The following is a 16,989-nucleotide window of genomic DNA, read 5'->3' as shown; positions in this document are numbered from 1 at the left end:
AAAAGCCATGGCAACCTTTGGCAGTGTAATTCCTTGTGGGATACCACAGCAGCAATGAGCATAGACTTCCATGGGATTTCACTGAACTTCTGTCTCTTTTGTCCTCTGGCTTTGAAGGTCACTGTCAACTGGAATTGAGTTTTCTTCCCTCTGTTACCCACCAGCAAAACAAAAATTACCCTCAGTGCCATATTAGTGCAACTCTATGGTGTGAAACTTGTACTCTTCTCTTACCCCCTGACACCCAGAGCTCCTTTCCCTGGCAGAAAGCAGATCAGGCACTAACAGCCCTTCTGAGAACTTCTCAGGGGGCAGAGGAGGGGACTGAGGCTCACATGCTGTGAAATCCTAACCCTGGCTCAACCACGAGGTCCTTGCATGGCCTCGGACACTTCTTGGCTTGCCAGTCTCTGTTCTGTCTTTGGGAAGAGCTAATCCTTATTACCAGGCAGCTGTAGCCCTTGGATTAGTTACACGAAGAGTGCTGAGGCAATGAATAATGCACAGCACCGCCCTAAACGATCTCCTTCGAAGGAAACCACACAAAATACAAGTACTGATGGTGCCTGTGTTTACAGAGAGGCCTCTCTAACTGCTTTCTGCTGAGGAAACGGGCCATGCTGCCCATTTTGCTCCTGGCAGTTCTCACTGAGCCTCCCCAGTCCCACTGCCTGCTGAAACATCATTAATTGTTATTATTAAACCACCTCCTTAATTACTGAACCTAATTAAATCCCAACCTCAGATTCAAAAGAGGTGAGAAAACAAATGTAGAAATAAGCACTGGAGCCAGAGACATATGTTTTAAAAATCTCACAGTTTATTTTTCTCTCTGTGCAAATTAGAGCTACTTAACATTAATCACATTTCACAGTGCAGGGGGCAGAAGTGATTACTCTTTAAGCTGCAGTTCAGCGGGATCCTTCTGGGTCCTGAATCCCAGGAAATCTCCATGTGCAGATGATCTGGAAAAGACACAAACTGCACAGCAGTATTTCTAGCAGTTGTTACTTGTAAGACAAGCTGCCTTGACAGCATCTCCAAGGGAAACCTGCTTTCCTTCTGAAGGCATCACAGCATTCATGGCTGCATGCAGACTCCAAGAATTTGCAGCCAGTGGCATACAAAAAGTTTAAGGCACAGTTTCCAAGTCAGAGCTAGCAGACAGAGATGAAGAAAGAGCAGTCAATAAGCTCCTTTCACTTAATCTCACATAAGGCAAAACAGTGGGACAAAAAGCTGGTCCCTAGAGTAAGAGGCTCAGGTCCCAGCCTGGCCAGCAGAGCCTGCAGCTCGCTGGCTGCTCCACCAGTGGTCACCACTGGAACACAGGGCATGGAGCATGAAGCCAGGCAGCCCCAGCACTTGGAAAAGATTATCAAAATCCTGCATATGACCAACAGAAGAGACCCTTCAGGATACCGGGCAGGGGTAGCTCATATCAGTTATCAAGAGATTCTCAGAGAAGATGATTGTGTGACATGGAGACTTCATTGTGCAATACTAAAAATAAGAAAATGTGTCCCTTAAAGCATTCCTCCAGAGCTCATAGTCAGGCCACACTAGCTGGACAATGCCCCATCACTGTTCAAATGCAGAAGATAAATGAAAAAACTGATTTGGAAAAGCCAGCAGCAGCTCCCTCACCACTTCCAGAGAAGCAGGGGGATGACTGGACAATGTCTGTATCACAGTTGAGTAGTTCAGGCACCTAAGGCAGTAGTCAGAGAAGCCAAATTTGTTTGCTACATCAGCTTAAACTGTATCCCACAAAGTTCAGCAGCAGCAGAAGGTGGAGAGGGGCTGCTGACAGATGGCTCAGACTTTATTATTAGAAGGGCTTTTCACTGCTCATCCTTTGCCCAGTTGCTGGCTCTGGCATCTCCTGGCCCCAGTGATGGAAGGGAAGAACCCTTCTTAGCAGCTAGGTAATGAGGCTGCTTAGAGGCAGTGCTGCTGTTTCCCTGGAAAGAGCAGACAGTCATAGCACAACAGAGCTTCTTGGCAGTATCAGGAAAACAATGGAAGGCTGTGACTGACCCATTTTCAACCAAATGGAAAACTCTGCTTTTGTTTCCCATTTTAGTTTCTCCCTTCAAGCCATCTCATAGCAACGGCTTTGCTCTGCTATTACCAGTTTGTCCTTGTAAGGAAAAGCAAGAGTCCATTAATAAACCAAATTTATCACTGGGGGAACTCTGCTGACCTACTTACAGTAGCCACATATTTGACACATTCTATTTAACTTCCTCTGCTTCCTCCATAGTTAAAAGGAAAGCACCTTCAGCACAGCAAGAAATTCAAACAAGAGTAAGGGGAAAAAAAAAAAGAACCAAAAAAACATGCTGCTCTAGCATTCCACAACATGTGACTTGAAGTCATAACTCAAGCACATGCATCTCCAGGGGACACACAGCAGTAAGGAGTGCAGAGGTCAGCCCTAACCTGTGTGTGAGTAGGAGCTCTGGAGGGATGCCTGCTTACAGGGTGGCTCCAGGGATGTAAAGCCAGTCGGCAATGGCTGTGGGCAGGTGGGTCATGACCTGCAGCCTCATCCACCAGTAGGTCTCCATGGGGTTGTAGCGGTTCTTTGGGCACGGGGACGTGAGTGCTTCAGTGATGTCACTCAGGACCAGAGACATATCCTTCAGGCCGCTGTTCACAAAGGACTTCATCATGGCCACGTGGCGAGTGAAGTACTCGCTGCCATAGTCCTGCCGCACGGTGTCGGTGGCCCCGCTCCACAGCGCCTCGGCCTGCCTGTCGATGCCGGCTGCTGTCAGGATGCCGGTGGCTGCCACAAAGTTACTGGGCTCGATGAGGATGACACGGACCCCCCAGCGGTACATCTCCTGCCTCAGGCAGTCGGAGAAAGCTGCCACCCCAAACTTGGAAACACAGTAGCAGGAGCGAGATGGACTCACCATGCGTCCCAACATGCTTGTGATATTCACCACACAGCCTATACAGAAAAGATCAGGGAGAGAGGATGGGCTGCAGAGACAGCAGCCAGAACATCCCAGTAAACGGGTACTTAGTTGGATGATGCTGATTTCTAAAATCTGAATCTGGAATACACATCCCCTGTCACGGAACTTTTCTCTCCTGCCTCAAGCAAGGCTAATTCCTGTTCTGACCTCCTCCAGGGACAGTGCATATGCCTACCTCTGCATCAAAGAATTTACAAAGCATACAAGACACTTCCCTCATAATTTCCAAGTAGGGAAGTACCCTGATCTTCTGAGACTGCTAGCTGTGTGTTCTCAGGAGTGTGTCCCACCCATGTGTCTTGCTAGAGAAGGGCTCAAGCTCCCAGCCTGGAGTGTCATGAGCTGCAAAGCTCATAACTCTGTGTGATGCCATACGAGCACTCTGGTTCTTTCTGTAAGCTCAACAGCTCATCTGCCTAACACACCTGTGTAGTTTCAGACCCGAGCTGGATGGCAGAGAATGAGTAGTGATTTCTCTGCACCTTCACAACCCACTCATCCAGCTGGTCAGCCACAAGTCTCTACACTGGGCATTCCTGGGACAAACAAGAGGAGACTTGATGTGCTGCTGTCCATGGGCAGTGGAGAGCAATTGTCCTAATTCCTGCCAACAGCCCGTGTCAGCCCTCGGGGCACTGCCTCAGGGCAGTGACAGCAGTGGTCACTCCTCTGTGCATGTCTCAGCCTTTATCTAAGACAATGCACACTATGGTTTCAGATACACTTACAAATAAGCCCTTGAAATTCCACCAGCTATTTTTACAGAGAGAATTTTCACAGCCATGGAGCATGACATCCTTCTGCAGCTCAGAATTTCAGCTGAGAAACAAGTGGGCAGCTCTGCTGTCTCATACAAGACCTAAGTGTAACTTGGACTGTGAGAACCACTTGCTGACCTGATGGGTAAGATACTTAATGTAGTGCTATGGAGCTTGTTTAGGGGTTAATTGCTGTCTGGGAACGGCATCTGAGCAATCTTCTTCATATAGCCCCACCTTTCGTCCTCCCAGAACACACACCTGTACCACCATTCCCACACATGCTAAATAAAGAAGTTCTTCAGAGTTCTGCTCACACATATCTTTTTTCAATATAAAACAAAGAGTTTTGATAATACCATTGTCTTGGAAGATATCTGAAATGGCCGTTACTGACTCTCATTTATTCTGTCACTACCTGAAGTCACCTGTGAATGGAATAACATGAAGGGAGAAGCTTCAGTTATCCAAACATGACCACTCTGTGGACTCTAGATTATCTTGTCTGTGTGATATGTGCCAACACTGCACAAAGGTCTCTGATATCTTGGATATTTAAGATAGCATCTGCTGTGTAGGTGCCTAGCCTGCCCCAAGAATAGCCTCAGCTACCAAATGCTTACATGACAACCTCAGAAACCCTCCTTGGACCGCACAGGCATTCCCCCAAGTACCGCCTGGATTTCTAGCGACATCTCTTTGCTGTGCTACAAAAGCTCTGAGCCTTATCACACTGCCCAGCATGTACCTTTAGCTCTGCGAATGAGGGGCAGGAAAGCCTTTGTCACCCTCACAGTGCCCCATAGGTTGACCTCTGCCACCTTCTTGTAGTTGTCTAAACTTGCAAATTCCACCTCTCCGAAGGTCGAGATGCCAGCGTTGTTCACTAGGCCCCACAGACCTGCCAACAAACACATGATTAAAGAGTGGGACAAGGAATAGTGTCACAGAGAAAACACTTTCCTTGTTGTTCACAGTAACCTAGAACATTAACAAAGAACTAAGCACTTTAGGAGAAATAAGTTGTAGAGAAAAACCCAGCAAGGAAATGAAATAGAGTCTTCCTACACCATGGGCTTGTTTGGAACCTCAAGGATGGGGGCACACAAGTATTGCCTCCCAAATATCTCCTGTACCATCAAATCGTCTTCTGAGGCTTTATAAGGCTGCCTCTGACTGACTCTCTTTTAAGCCTCCTCTTGATCCCAGATTTGCCTCCACTCAGTGATTTTATAATGAATTTTGCAATTTGGAGGGGGCTGGACTTTCTCCTACAATTAGGCGAAAAAAAGGGAAAGAAAACAGGTATTGTGGATTTCTTAATGCCCTTCACAACTCTGGCTCACTGTTTTGGAGAGTGCATGGTATTGATCTGTACATTCATGGCCTGGTTAACAGCTGCTGTGTTTTAGTCCAAGTATTTGGTTTCCCTCAACCCCAACTTTATCAGGAGTTAGCAAACTTACACTACTAGAATTTAAAAATTAATGTCTTTTGTGCATGCAGTCCTGTCAAATTTAAACTGACTGCACCTCCCAAGAGCTTCTGTGATGAACCCTTTGCATGTCAGGACTTAGCAGGTCAGCAAGGACTTGACCCTTCAAAGTGGGTCTACTGCAAGACTTCCAGTGGCAAACGTTTGTAGGGCTGAATCCATACTTCATGGATTTATTAAAGCATGGAACTATGCAGCCATAAACCGCATGAGGAACAGAGGACCTGGAGTAACACAACAGAGTTGCTCCTCATTAGATGTCCTGCCATACACCATGGTTATTTTTCACTGTGTTGAAGTCAGGGCTGGACTGTCAGGGCTCCATTGGACTCAGTTGAAGTTGAGGCCCCTTTCCACTCCAGGACCTTCCTCTTACCAGGAACTAACACAGGGCTAAGGAGTCTTCATGTCCAGGGAGCTCCAACATTGCTATCAAAAGCACCAGTGTCGTGCCACCCTGTTGATAAAAGTTATCAAGCTCTCTCTCAGAAATTTTTGGGCTGTTTGCCCTGCCTCTGCTCCATAGCTTCCCTACTCTGATGTACAAAAGTGTTTTAACTTCCACCCTGTATTGATTCAGATAGTAACCATGTATTTTACCAAACACAGTCCTATAAGCAAATTGCAATATTCTGCCAATGTGCAATTGGAGGATTTTATCCTCCAATGTGTGACTTAAAAACACCAACATGCCCTTGGCAGACTGACTCTGTGTTCTCACATGGGCCCTGGTAACCCTGCCCCGTTCCCAGCAAAGGTCGCTGTCCCTGAAGGCTGGTGACCAGTTGTGTACAGCAGCCTGTTCCTGCTTCACCCACTGAAGTTTTAGTGATGACTGAAAATCACACTGATCTGCATTCAGCACAGCATCTCAGCCTGAATGGGGTCCCTCTGTTGCTGCAAAGCAAGGTCTAACTGCTAGCAGGAGGACCATGGAAACAGGGCTCGTGATGCAGTAATTTCACCGCTAACAAAAAACATGCTGAGAAAATTTGGCAGGGATTTACCAAAGACATAAACCATCGGTCACAAACTGACCTCTGCAGAGTATTCCTTACAAATTCCTGTAAATTCCAGCAATTTCCCATTTCCTGGGTTATGATGTTAGTTCTCATGAACGTCCCTGAATCATTATTTACAGTAGTTTGTTGTTGGAATTCCATTGCTCATGGATCAGAGCATGTTACAAACAGAACAAAGTGCTGAGGGGAGCCCAGTCACAGGGCTGTTTGCTGGACAGCAGTGTGTTTATTGAGCAGAGCCTTATCACTATTACGTCTCTAGGGTCAACAATACAGTGGGAACTGCATGAGACCAAAAACAAACAGGCGCTCCTATCAAAAGAGCTCAGCCTTCTGTACATAGCACAGGGCGAAAAGGTATGAAGAACTGTACAGTCCAAGAGCTGTTCTGCACCAGCTCCTCTGGGGGCACATTCAGTGTGCAACCACACCTCTGTGCAAGGCACTTTGGTCTCAGTAGTCTTTATATTCTATTTATTGAGCACTATTTATTGGGAAACCTCAAACCTCAGTCACACCAATGGACCTAAAAAGAAGCCTTTGTTGCTTTGCACACCATGCTGAGGCAAACAGCTACAGGAGGAACCAGTCTAACTTGCTGATCAGGGATGCAAGACTTCTCTGTCCCTGCTACACACACAGTTTTGCAAACACTGCTGCATTTATAGAAGCAATAGAGCTGGTCCCTTCCAAGCTTTCACTTAGTGGAAAAAGGTTTTGTGCTACCACTGCTGTTGCTGGGCTCTTTAGGAAAAGCTTAAGAAGATGTGAAAACCATGACGAGGGCTGGGTGATTGTGTAGGAAGAAAAATCATGCAGAGAGAACATGTGTGGGATCAGAACTTGCACATTACTCAATTACATTTCATATGCTTGTTTTAGAAGGAAAGGTATGCTCACGTAATTTGCATGAATATTTGAGCTGTTGTTATTTACTTGCTTAATATTTGCTGTGAAAAAAAGCCCAGGGGCATGGCAGACTGATCCAAGCTTCAGGATGAGCAACCACCTTCAAGTCACAACCCTGAAGTCTTGAAGCCACACATGTCAAACTTCGGTTCCCCTCAGCCTGTGTCTACAGCTGCTGGCCAGCTTGCTACTGGCATAGAGGCTGCAGAAATGCCTGTGCAGGGCAAGAAGTCTCACCTCATCACATGGGAAGAGGTCAGGTTGTGGTGTCACATCAGGCTCTGACTGTAAACTTATATCCCACTGGCAAAGCACTTCCAAGAAGGAAAGATGGGACTCTCACCTCCCTTGACATGCTTTTGGAGTCCATGAGTTGGACTCATGCTTTAAGTGACGTGGATTGAGGTCATCTATGCCAAGCCTACCCTGGATTCCACCTAACATCACCTCTGGGATGTTGCATGGCAACATGGAAAACATGGATTGATCCGACTGGAGATTAATCCAGGTTTGGGCGCAGTTCAAATCTGGGCTCCAGCTCAGCACTCAGTTGTACCCATACATCAGAGGGAACAGCAGCAGTAACCAGCCAGGGCCCATCACCTCTTCATTAGCAGGGTCACTTGCAAGGTCTGCATGAGCTAGGAGCACGTGTGGCAGGAGTGCACAGAAGGGATCAAGCTCTGGCCGTTCTATGCCCTTCGCAGACATTCAAGGACAAAGACACAGATACTTGTAGGCTTGCTGCCACTCATTGCTTTTTATGGGATGTAGAGTTAAAGGCTAATCCTCCAGCCAGTCTTGGTCTCTTTCCATGTGGCTGCCACATCAATAGCAAGACAATTGTCCTCACTGACCTGGGTAGAGCACAGCCTGACTGCCAGCCACACACTGTCACAGGCTTTCAGGCTTATTAATCCTCTTTTGGTGGTGCACAGAGAGAAAGACTTGGTCAATGCATGGCCTGCTGTGTAGAAAGGATTCTGTGAACAAAAGGTCCCTACATACCTTCCTCCGGCTCCCTCAGGGTCCTCTTCACAAAATCCACAGCCTGAGCCACCTCCTGGTCACTGCACACATCCATCTGTAGCACTTTCATCCGGTCTGACTTCATGTTCCTCAGCTCCCTGGCTCCATCTCCATTCTCATCCTGTTCAGCAGAACAGAAAGGTGTCCCACTAAGATGGACCAAGAACAGCAATGCAGCTTGGGGTCAGGCATGTTCATACGCACAGGAAATAGAAGCTACTTACATTGCACACACAGGTGTAAACTTGGTGCACAAATATGCACAAACCAGTGTGCCATCCTCCTGTTCCCTCCAGCACCACTTCCAGAGCTGCATCAGGGACCCAGTGCCTTGAAGCACCATGAAGCCCACCCTGCTCTTGGCTCCTCATCATGGTTTTCACGTGCCTACCATGCTGAAATATTGAGCCAGCTGGGGAGAACCATGGGTGACTCTGCTGCCTCAGTCTCTGTGCTCTACAGGCACATAACTTGTACAGAAATTGGAGTCAGATGCTCAGGAATACATGCTCAGTGGAGATCTGCTACACAATGGCACAATTACAGACATGAGGCATGAAAGGAGATTCTGGCTAAGGAAGAAAGATTTTTTTTCTTCACTCTATAGGCAATAAGAACTTCATGGCTCTGCTTTCCTTTCCACCCTTTTCCTTTCTTTCCTTCCCACTCATTAGAGATTCTGTTACTATGGGTTTCTTTTTGTTTAGTGCTAAAATTCCAAATTTTACCTGCTCACTTCCAGGCAAGATTGCTGCCTAAGCCTTACAGCCTTGCTCAGGTGGTAAATAACAAATAAAAGTGAAAAGAGCTCGGATTACCCACACAGTTCCACAGCAGGCTCGAGATTTAATTCACAAACTATTCCCTGAATCACAAGCTCTGCCTCATTAGGGAGGAAGAAATTATGAATTGGTGAGTCACCATGCCTGGCTGCCACTCTTTCTTTATCACTTGACACCAACTCCCACAGCACAAGGGCAAGCAAGGTGAGCAACCCACCCACAGTCACCTGCTCAGCAGCCTCTGCAGCCAGGCAGATACAAAAAACATGTAACTGCTTAGTTTTTTTATAAATATCTCAGGCTATTTAATTTATGTAGTATAAAATATCTCTACCTTCAGTCTAGTGAATGGAACTAAGGAGAAAAGCTGAAATGTCCATCACAAACATCAGCAAAACAGGGCAGTTCTCTTAAAAATCAATATATAGTTGCACTGGCATTATGACAGTAGTAGGAATGAGTTCTTGGCCCCATGACTGCATGTCATTTCACAACTGACTTATTTCCCAGTACAACAGGAACAGCAAACAAAGTTTGAAGCTTTTCTAATGCACATCAAATGTAGCGATGGGCTGTGTTGGCCCTCTTATCTAGCCAGGAAAACAACCTCAAAGTGGTGTTACAAGTAGTCAACAACATGGTCACCAAAATATAATATTCCCTTTGAAACAGATGAGGGTTGTATGATGCCTCACTATTTCTGGAAGATGCTTCTGCATCTCACCAAGTTATATAAAGTAAATTTCCACTACTTAACAGTGAATAAAGTGAAGCTAATTCAGCTTGTAAAGAGAGAGATTTACTGTATCTATATGAAAGCAAAACCATAACTATACCTGCATACAAGTGCCAATTGTCCTTTGAGCACTGAAAAGACCTTTCCCTGCATTTTTTCTTTAATCTTGCATAATACTTATAAAATAAACAAGAAATATTTCCACTGCTTTTTGAGAAACAGTCATAAACTGACAACATAAAAATCCAGTAAAAATTGGTTGTATTGTTCATATGGAAACGAATTCTCCACTATCACCAATGCAACTCTATCTGTGAAGCTACTTTCCCAGCTACAATTTACTCTTTATTGACAAAACATATTGATTTTGGAAGACTGACTTCAACATGCAATATCTATTGGGATCACTTTTCATAGTTGCAGACACCATCTTAGTCACTATTTAACTGTAAAACAAAGTGCTTAATTCTTTTGTCCAGAACACCTCTTCACAAATGAAGCAGCTGCAGATTTTATGGAAGCAAGTGAACACAATATTATGTTCTGTGGTCTTCATGGGCTTTATGTACATTCTTTATTAGGTACCACATGGTATTTCCTCCTTGTTTTTTTAATGGTAGATTTGTTGGCTGGGATAACATCTGGAGCAGTTCCCATGGGAGCAGCCAGATTGTCCTCCCAGGGATGATCTTCATGATCTTCACCAGGAGGAGCCACGCAGCAGCACAAATCAAGTTCAGTGCTAGCAGCAATGGCCCACCCAACTGCTCTTGCAAAGCCTCTCTCCACCTCCCTTTGCTGTCTGATTTTTGTCCTCTCAGAGAATCTCCTAGCTTCCCGTTCCCAGTTCCATAAGAGTTGAAAGCCATCATGGTCCAGCCCAGCCTACTGCCCAAGTTCTCTCCACAGGCCTTCATTGGGACTGTGTGGTTTCCTCCCAGCCATCTCCTATCCCCTGGTTATCCTGCCCTGACTGCAGGCTCTCTTGCCCACCCCACCCTGTGCCTGGCAGGGGCTGCTCCTGGCTGAGAAGCCCAGCAGCTCCACAAACCCTCTCTACCAGCTGAGGAAACTTGCTCAAACTTTTGGCTGCCTCCCCTTCCCTTCCTCGCTCCTCTCCCCTGTTCTGGTCTGGAGGATCCCAGTTCAGTGGTGCTGAGGAGAGGTAGATCACACAGATGTCCATTAGTGGAGAGCCCCCCTGTTACAGACACAGCCATGGCTTTTTCCCAGGAAAGCTCCTGGGATTCAGGATTAGGTCCTGGCAAGCACTTGGGCACCCACAGTGAGATGTCAGGGGGAAGCAGGAAGCCACAAACACAATGCTGAGCTCCCATGGATGCAGCCAGCTCTCTCCATGTGCGCCAGTTCCTCCCCACCCTGCTGCCAACCCACGTGCTGCCTTCCTGCCTTTCCTGAGCGGAACACCTCGTGCTTGTCATTACAGGATTCCACGTAATTGATTTCAGACTCCATCTGATCTGTCAGGATCATTTTGTTCCCCAAAAGACCTACCATCTTCTCTGCATGGTTCTGTGCATATTTTTTTCCAAGTGCAAACTCTTCTGGGGGGTACTTCCAAGAATATGGTGCTGGACCAAAGAGCAGTCACTTAGGACATGAGTTTGCTCATGTGACTATCATGAGGGACTGTAACAAACTGTAACAAAACCTTTACTCAGGATACATTTATTCCTTCCCCTGTAGCCACTCTGCTGCTTAGCCAAAATGAAATTAGATTGACACAGTACAGTTTGTTCCCAGTAAATTTATACAGGCAGGGTGTATCACACTATGATCCAGTCATTTGTAAAACTGACAGGGCAGTGTATGGCAATTGCAATGAGTGAACTGAGGGTGAGCTGCCTGGCTGGCAGTTCCAGAGGTCTATCTCCTTTGGGAAGGGAAGTACAATATCTGCCCTCTTCCAGCCTTCTGGAAATCCCCTGGCCTCCAGGTGCTCTTGAAAATATCACCCATGGGGCAGAAATCACAATGGCTCATCCTCTAAATGCCCTTAAGTATATTTCATCAGGCTTGGTGAACTTGAGCACACCAGTTTATATAAACATCCCTTGTTGTTTACCTTTTCTTGCCTACAGTCCTCATGATAACAGTTTGTAATAGGCATCTGAAAACAATTTATTCTTTTTTTCATTAAGATTGAAGAAAATTAAATATTATTTTTTTACTTTTCTTGTAATTTCTACTTCCAGGGTTATTTAATAATCTATTTCTGTGTGGTTTTTCCATCTTAATCCTAATACATTAACAGAAACTTTCTCAGTCAACTAACTTGCCCTTGCTTAATGTAATCTCTTTTGCATTTGATCCTTTCCAGTTCTATCCCAGCCTGCATGCAGTATTCTTTTTATTCCTGTAACTTTATATTTGACTGTCTGATCATTAAGAAGATCCTGATGCACCTCACAGTCTATTATCCTTCATTTAATACAAAAGCTTTCTGTTGTGGTGTCGTACATCAGGGATCCTTTAATTCTCTGTATAAAAGTATATAAGTGGTGACAGACTAACTAGATATGAACTAAGAGCCTGGAAACTGCCCCCATACCTGCTCTGACCCTGCTGGGAACCTACAGCAGCTCACAAGCAATGAAGCAAGCAAGCAAACAGGCCTCACTTCAGGAGCATTTTTTTTTTTTATGGGGTTTCCAATGGAGCCTGTCCCTCTCTGCTCCACACTAGCACGTGCCTTCCAAGCAGCCCCTCAGCCACCCTATTTTCCCTCTCCTTTCCATTCCCTCTATCTGCTGCTGCAGAGTGCCTGACTTGCCATCAGCTCTGACACAGGCATCCCAAAGCAGCAAATGATGTGATTACTGAAGGAATTACAGAGGCTCCGTGTGGAAATTTCCAAACAGTGGCAATAATCCAACAGGACTCTCTTGTTCTCAAGTTACACAATATGTCAGCAGATAATAACTTTCCCGTTTGGTGTGGCGGAAGAGTGTAACCTCTGCCACGATCACACAGGCAGAGAAGGCCATCATTGTTTGTTCTCACCCTCCACAGTACTCAAAAATTTGTAGTCATAATGCCCTGAGCACCTGTGTTGATGTGGTCATCTTCAAATGGAGAAATGAGTGATTGTGAACTGATTTTGAACAATTCAGGTCAGAAATCTCATGAGTTTTGACTAGCAATACAGCAAAAATGCATAGTAAAGGTAAAATCCCAGCTGAGATGGAAGTGGAGACAGCCCAGTTCATATAAAGGGTTTCACAACATGAAGCTGTAAGTCCTTTGCAAGAGCAGGGACTGGGATGAGGGGTCTGCAACCCCTTTGGATTTAGTGCACCTAAACTTATTTCTTACAAGTGATACCACCTGCCAAACACACGTGACAGGAAGTGAGACGTAAAGATATCAGAAATGTATGGTAAATGTGTTTACTCAGTGATCCATAAACTGAATACCTTGTACAGAAGCTGCAGAAGCACAATTGCAAGACATTTTGGAAACAGAGTCTTAATAGTGCAGGAGAGGCAGCTTGGAGATGAGTTTGGGGAGGATGTCCACAAAAAATGACATTGTGAAAGACAGCAACAGGGATGCCATAGAAGACAGAAAGCCAGAGCAATATTGGCCTATCAGATTTATGGTGGTGTGGTATTTCTGAGAGGCTTCCAGCAGTGAACAGTGCCACACTGTACAAGCTACTGTACAGACATGCAGTTGACAGACATGCCCTAAAGAGCTCACGATTACAGGAATGAGGTACAAGATACAACAGGCAGATGAAACAATGGAAGATGTAATGATCCTTGCCCACTGCAGTTCTCTCAGGTCTTGAACCAGGGTAAATGGAGGCTGCAAATGAAGGTGCTTTCACTTGAGAAGCAGTTTTCTCTAATCAGAAAAATTTTGATCAATTTCACTACTCACCATGAGCAAGCATCCAGCAAAAACAGTAAATCCCTTTGCATGAAGGCATTTTGCCAAGGCATGTCCAAAACCTTTGTCACAGCCTGTTATTAGCACTGCCTTTCCTTCAGCCTGTGTGGGGAAAGACAGTCATAGGATAACATCAGACATTGCAATGCAGGCACCACCAGCACCCTGCCCCACAGCACACGAGCCACTTGCAGTCCTGCAGCCAGGTTAGGGCAATTCCAGATGCAAGTGAGTGGCACCTGTATGCACAAACACAACCAGCTCCCAACTATTGTGAAATCATAAATTTATTCAGCTGCTGGTCTGTAACAATTTGTATTGCCTTGATACCTGAGCTGGAACAGTAACTCAAGTATCAGTGGCCAAAGCAGAACAGAAACATCTCAAAAGAAGTTAATGATCTGCCAGTTCGTAGTGAGTAGCACAGAGAACATACAAACAGCAGGACGTCACAGGCTTGAACTGTACAGCAGCTCTTTCAGCTGCTGAGTGCCTGCTGTCTGTCCCCCACCGACTCCCACTCTATGCAGCACTTTCCATGCTGTATTTTAGCATGCAGGAATGTGACTACAGGTTAGAGCTTCCTTCTGAAACTCTGCAGTCTTAAGAGGAACGACTTATCAAATCCTACAGTTCTCTTCTACATTATTATTATCTTTTGACTGACAGGTAAATTGAGAAAGATTTGATATTTCATCTGGTATGACATGACTGACTTGAGATAGATATGACAGCAGAATCCCAGATCCTGAAAAGAAGCCTATAGCAAAACACTGCCCATTTACCCTCTGTCTTTGCTTGAAAGTCATCTCCTCATCACAGATGTGAAGCAATGAACTAACACTTAACCCAGTTAGAAGGCTGCCAGCTGCTGAGCTGCACAATGCTCCAAACTGAAACCATATCCATGAGGCAATAATGTGATAAAGCAATAAAAATCCAGAGGATGCAATAAGGAAGTGAGGTCAGCTCCATCTCTCTGGAGATATCGGCAACTAATATTGCCTGTTACTGTACTCACAACGGCTGGAATATAAACATACTTATGTATGAATTGCATTGGCTGGTCCAGCCACATTTTCAGAGAGAAATGGGTCAATTACCAGTGCTCTTTCATCTCTTGCTTTGCTGACATGTGGTGTAGTGAAGCAGCAATAAGGGACAATTGCAGGGCGATAGTGATCAGAGCATTACTGCACAAACTCAGGGGGAGCCTCAGCAGAGAACAATAAGCAAATAGGCTACACCCTGTCCTATAACTCATGTTGAAGTAACAGCTCTCAAAGGGGAGCTAAGACGTGAAGCTGAAACAAGAAAAGTCTGTTCTGCATTTATAATACAAACACCCACATTAACATTATACTATAACCTACACTCAGACAAAGAGCACCCTGGTACAGACTAGCTCTATTAAAACTCTAAAGATAGCTACAGCTAAAGGACAAAAAATAAGTGAGAATTAAATATACAGTGCTCAGTCTGAATTTAATTTAGAGTGACACAACTCCAAGAGAGATGAAAATCAAACATGAACCAGATCACAGAAGTTGTCAAGGTCACCTTCCACAATAACTCAACAATAAAACACCTGTCTACAGTACCATGGCTCATAACAGACAGAAGCCCCAGCAGCACCAAGGACTGTGCAAAACCCCAAGGGATGTACTGGATCTCACATCTCTACCTGTGCCTATTTGTGCCATGCCTGATGGACAGAGAGCTCCCAAGGATAACAGGAGGGATCAACCCCATTCCCAGCCAAAAGGATCCTGCACCAGAAAAACTTCTGAACACAAAAAGCCCAATATCACCCTTATCTTGTGAAAGCCCTGAGATAAGGCTTAATGGGCCTGCTCCTGAAGATTGATAAGGTCAATCTGCAGCTTAATTTGACTCGATTCTGGGACAGGCAGAGAGGACCAGTTATCAGCACAGTGACCTTAATGGGCATTCTGAGGCATTCGGGTGCCTCCCTCACTCGGGGTCATACAGAAAACACTGCAAGAAGATAGCATTCACTCCAGTGCTGACAGATTGCCTGGGACAGGGTGCCTGCGATCTGCTAAGAGCACAGAAAAACTTCTTGTACTGGCAGTGCTGCATGTGGGCACGGTAGCACTGTCTATGCTCCTCACAATGCAGGCAGCCCCAGCAGGGCAGTCTCACTTTAACATGCAGTCAGCTCACATGTACACAGCTTTCCTATTGAGATATGGCCAGTTTATTTATTTTACTAATGCAGGTGATCTATCAGAGTTAACATTTAGTGACTGAAGAAATGGAAGCTACTTTTTCAGCCAGTGTCTCCAGACAATGTGTGAATAAGCCATACTTACCTAGACTTCATATTTTTCTAATGTGCTACTTGTTTGGTTTGGTTTGATTTTTTTGGATCCTGTTCCCTCTTGTGGCTCCCCTGACCATCCTCTGATGTTATCAAACAGATTGATTTTAGTATAAGTGCAGCTACAAAGTAAACTTGGCTTGCTCCTTTTTCCAGGGTTGGGAAAGTTGAAGTTTTCAATCCCAGGAAAAAGAACTGAAAATTTTCACTAAAAGGAAGGTATTTTCTCAAGTGGAACAGAGGTGGGGAAAGTAAGATAAGATAAGAAGAGTGGATGGATGTGTGAAGTGGGAAGCTGCAATTGGGCTACAGCTGTTATCTGGCCATTCTTGGGGGGAAAGACTGAGCTGGATCCTGAAGCAAAAATATTGGCTCAGAGAGCAAGTTGTATGCTGGGCATCCAAAGCAGCATGGACAGCAGGTCAGAGGAGGTGATTCTCTCTCCCCACTCTGGTGAGACCCCATCTGCAGTGCTGCACCCAGCTCCAGGGTCCCAGCACAGGAAGGACATGAACCTGTTGGAGTGAGTCCTGAAGCCACCAAGATGATCAGAGGGAAGGAGCACCTCTCCTATGAGACAAGGCTGAGAGTTTAGATTGTTCAGCCTGGCTTCAGGGTGACCTAACTGTGGCCTTCCACTACCTGAGGGGAGACCATATACTAGGACATGTAGTGACAGGACAAGGGGGAATGGGTTCAAATTGAGAGTAGGTTTAGATTAGATATTAGGGAAAAAATGAACTCTGAGGATGCTGAGGCCCTGGCACAGGTTGCCCAGAGAAGCTGTGGTTGCCCCATCCCTGCAAGTGTTTGAGGCCAGGGTGGACAGGGCTCTGAGCAACCTGGTCTAGGGGAAGGTGTCCCTGCACATGGCAAGGGGTTGGAACTGGATGATCTTTAAGGTCCCTTCCAACCCAAGCCATTCTATGATTATATGAACATGTTCCCCCTCCAAGTGAAGCACTGCGGAGCGGGGAGCAGCCGCTGCACTGCGGCCCGGCCGAGCCTC

At 45.7% G+C, this 16,989-nt stretch overlaps 1 protein-coding gene across 1 annotated transcript in view; it reads right to left on the bottom strand.

Moving 5' to 3' along the window:
• Positions 1-798: 798 nt before the first annotated feature.
• The window catches only part of LOC117000647 (D-beta-hydroxybutyrate dehydrogenase, mitochondrial-like), a 16,525-nt gene continuing 334 nt past the window's right edge, over positions 799-16,989 (bottom strand). Inside the window, exons 2-5 of the mRNA XM_033068500.2 lie at positions 13,628-13,738; positions 8,183-8,324; positions 4,497-4,649; positions 799-2,962 (exon numbers count right to left, since the gene is read on the bottom strand). Of these exons, the coding sequence (XP_032924391.1) occupies positions 2,481-2,962; positions 4,497-4,649; positions 8,183-8,324; positions 13,628-13,738 (888 nt within the window). The 3' untranslated portion in view covers positions 799-2,480. The remainder of the gene's footprint in view (positions 2,963-4,496; positions 4,650-8,182; positions 8,325-13,627; positions 13,739-16,989) is intronic.

The sequence above is a fragment of the Catharus ustulatus genome, chromosome 10 (genome assembly GCF_009819885.2).
Source record: "Catharus ustulatus isolate bCatUst1 chromosome 10, bCatUst1.pri.v2, whole genome shotgun sequence".
NCBI lineage: Eukaryota > Metazoa > Chordata > Aves > Passeriformes > Turdidae > Catharus > Catharus ustulatus.
Note: the sequence above shows the minus strand (reverse complement) of the source record. Positions and strands in the feature narration are given on the sequence as shown.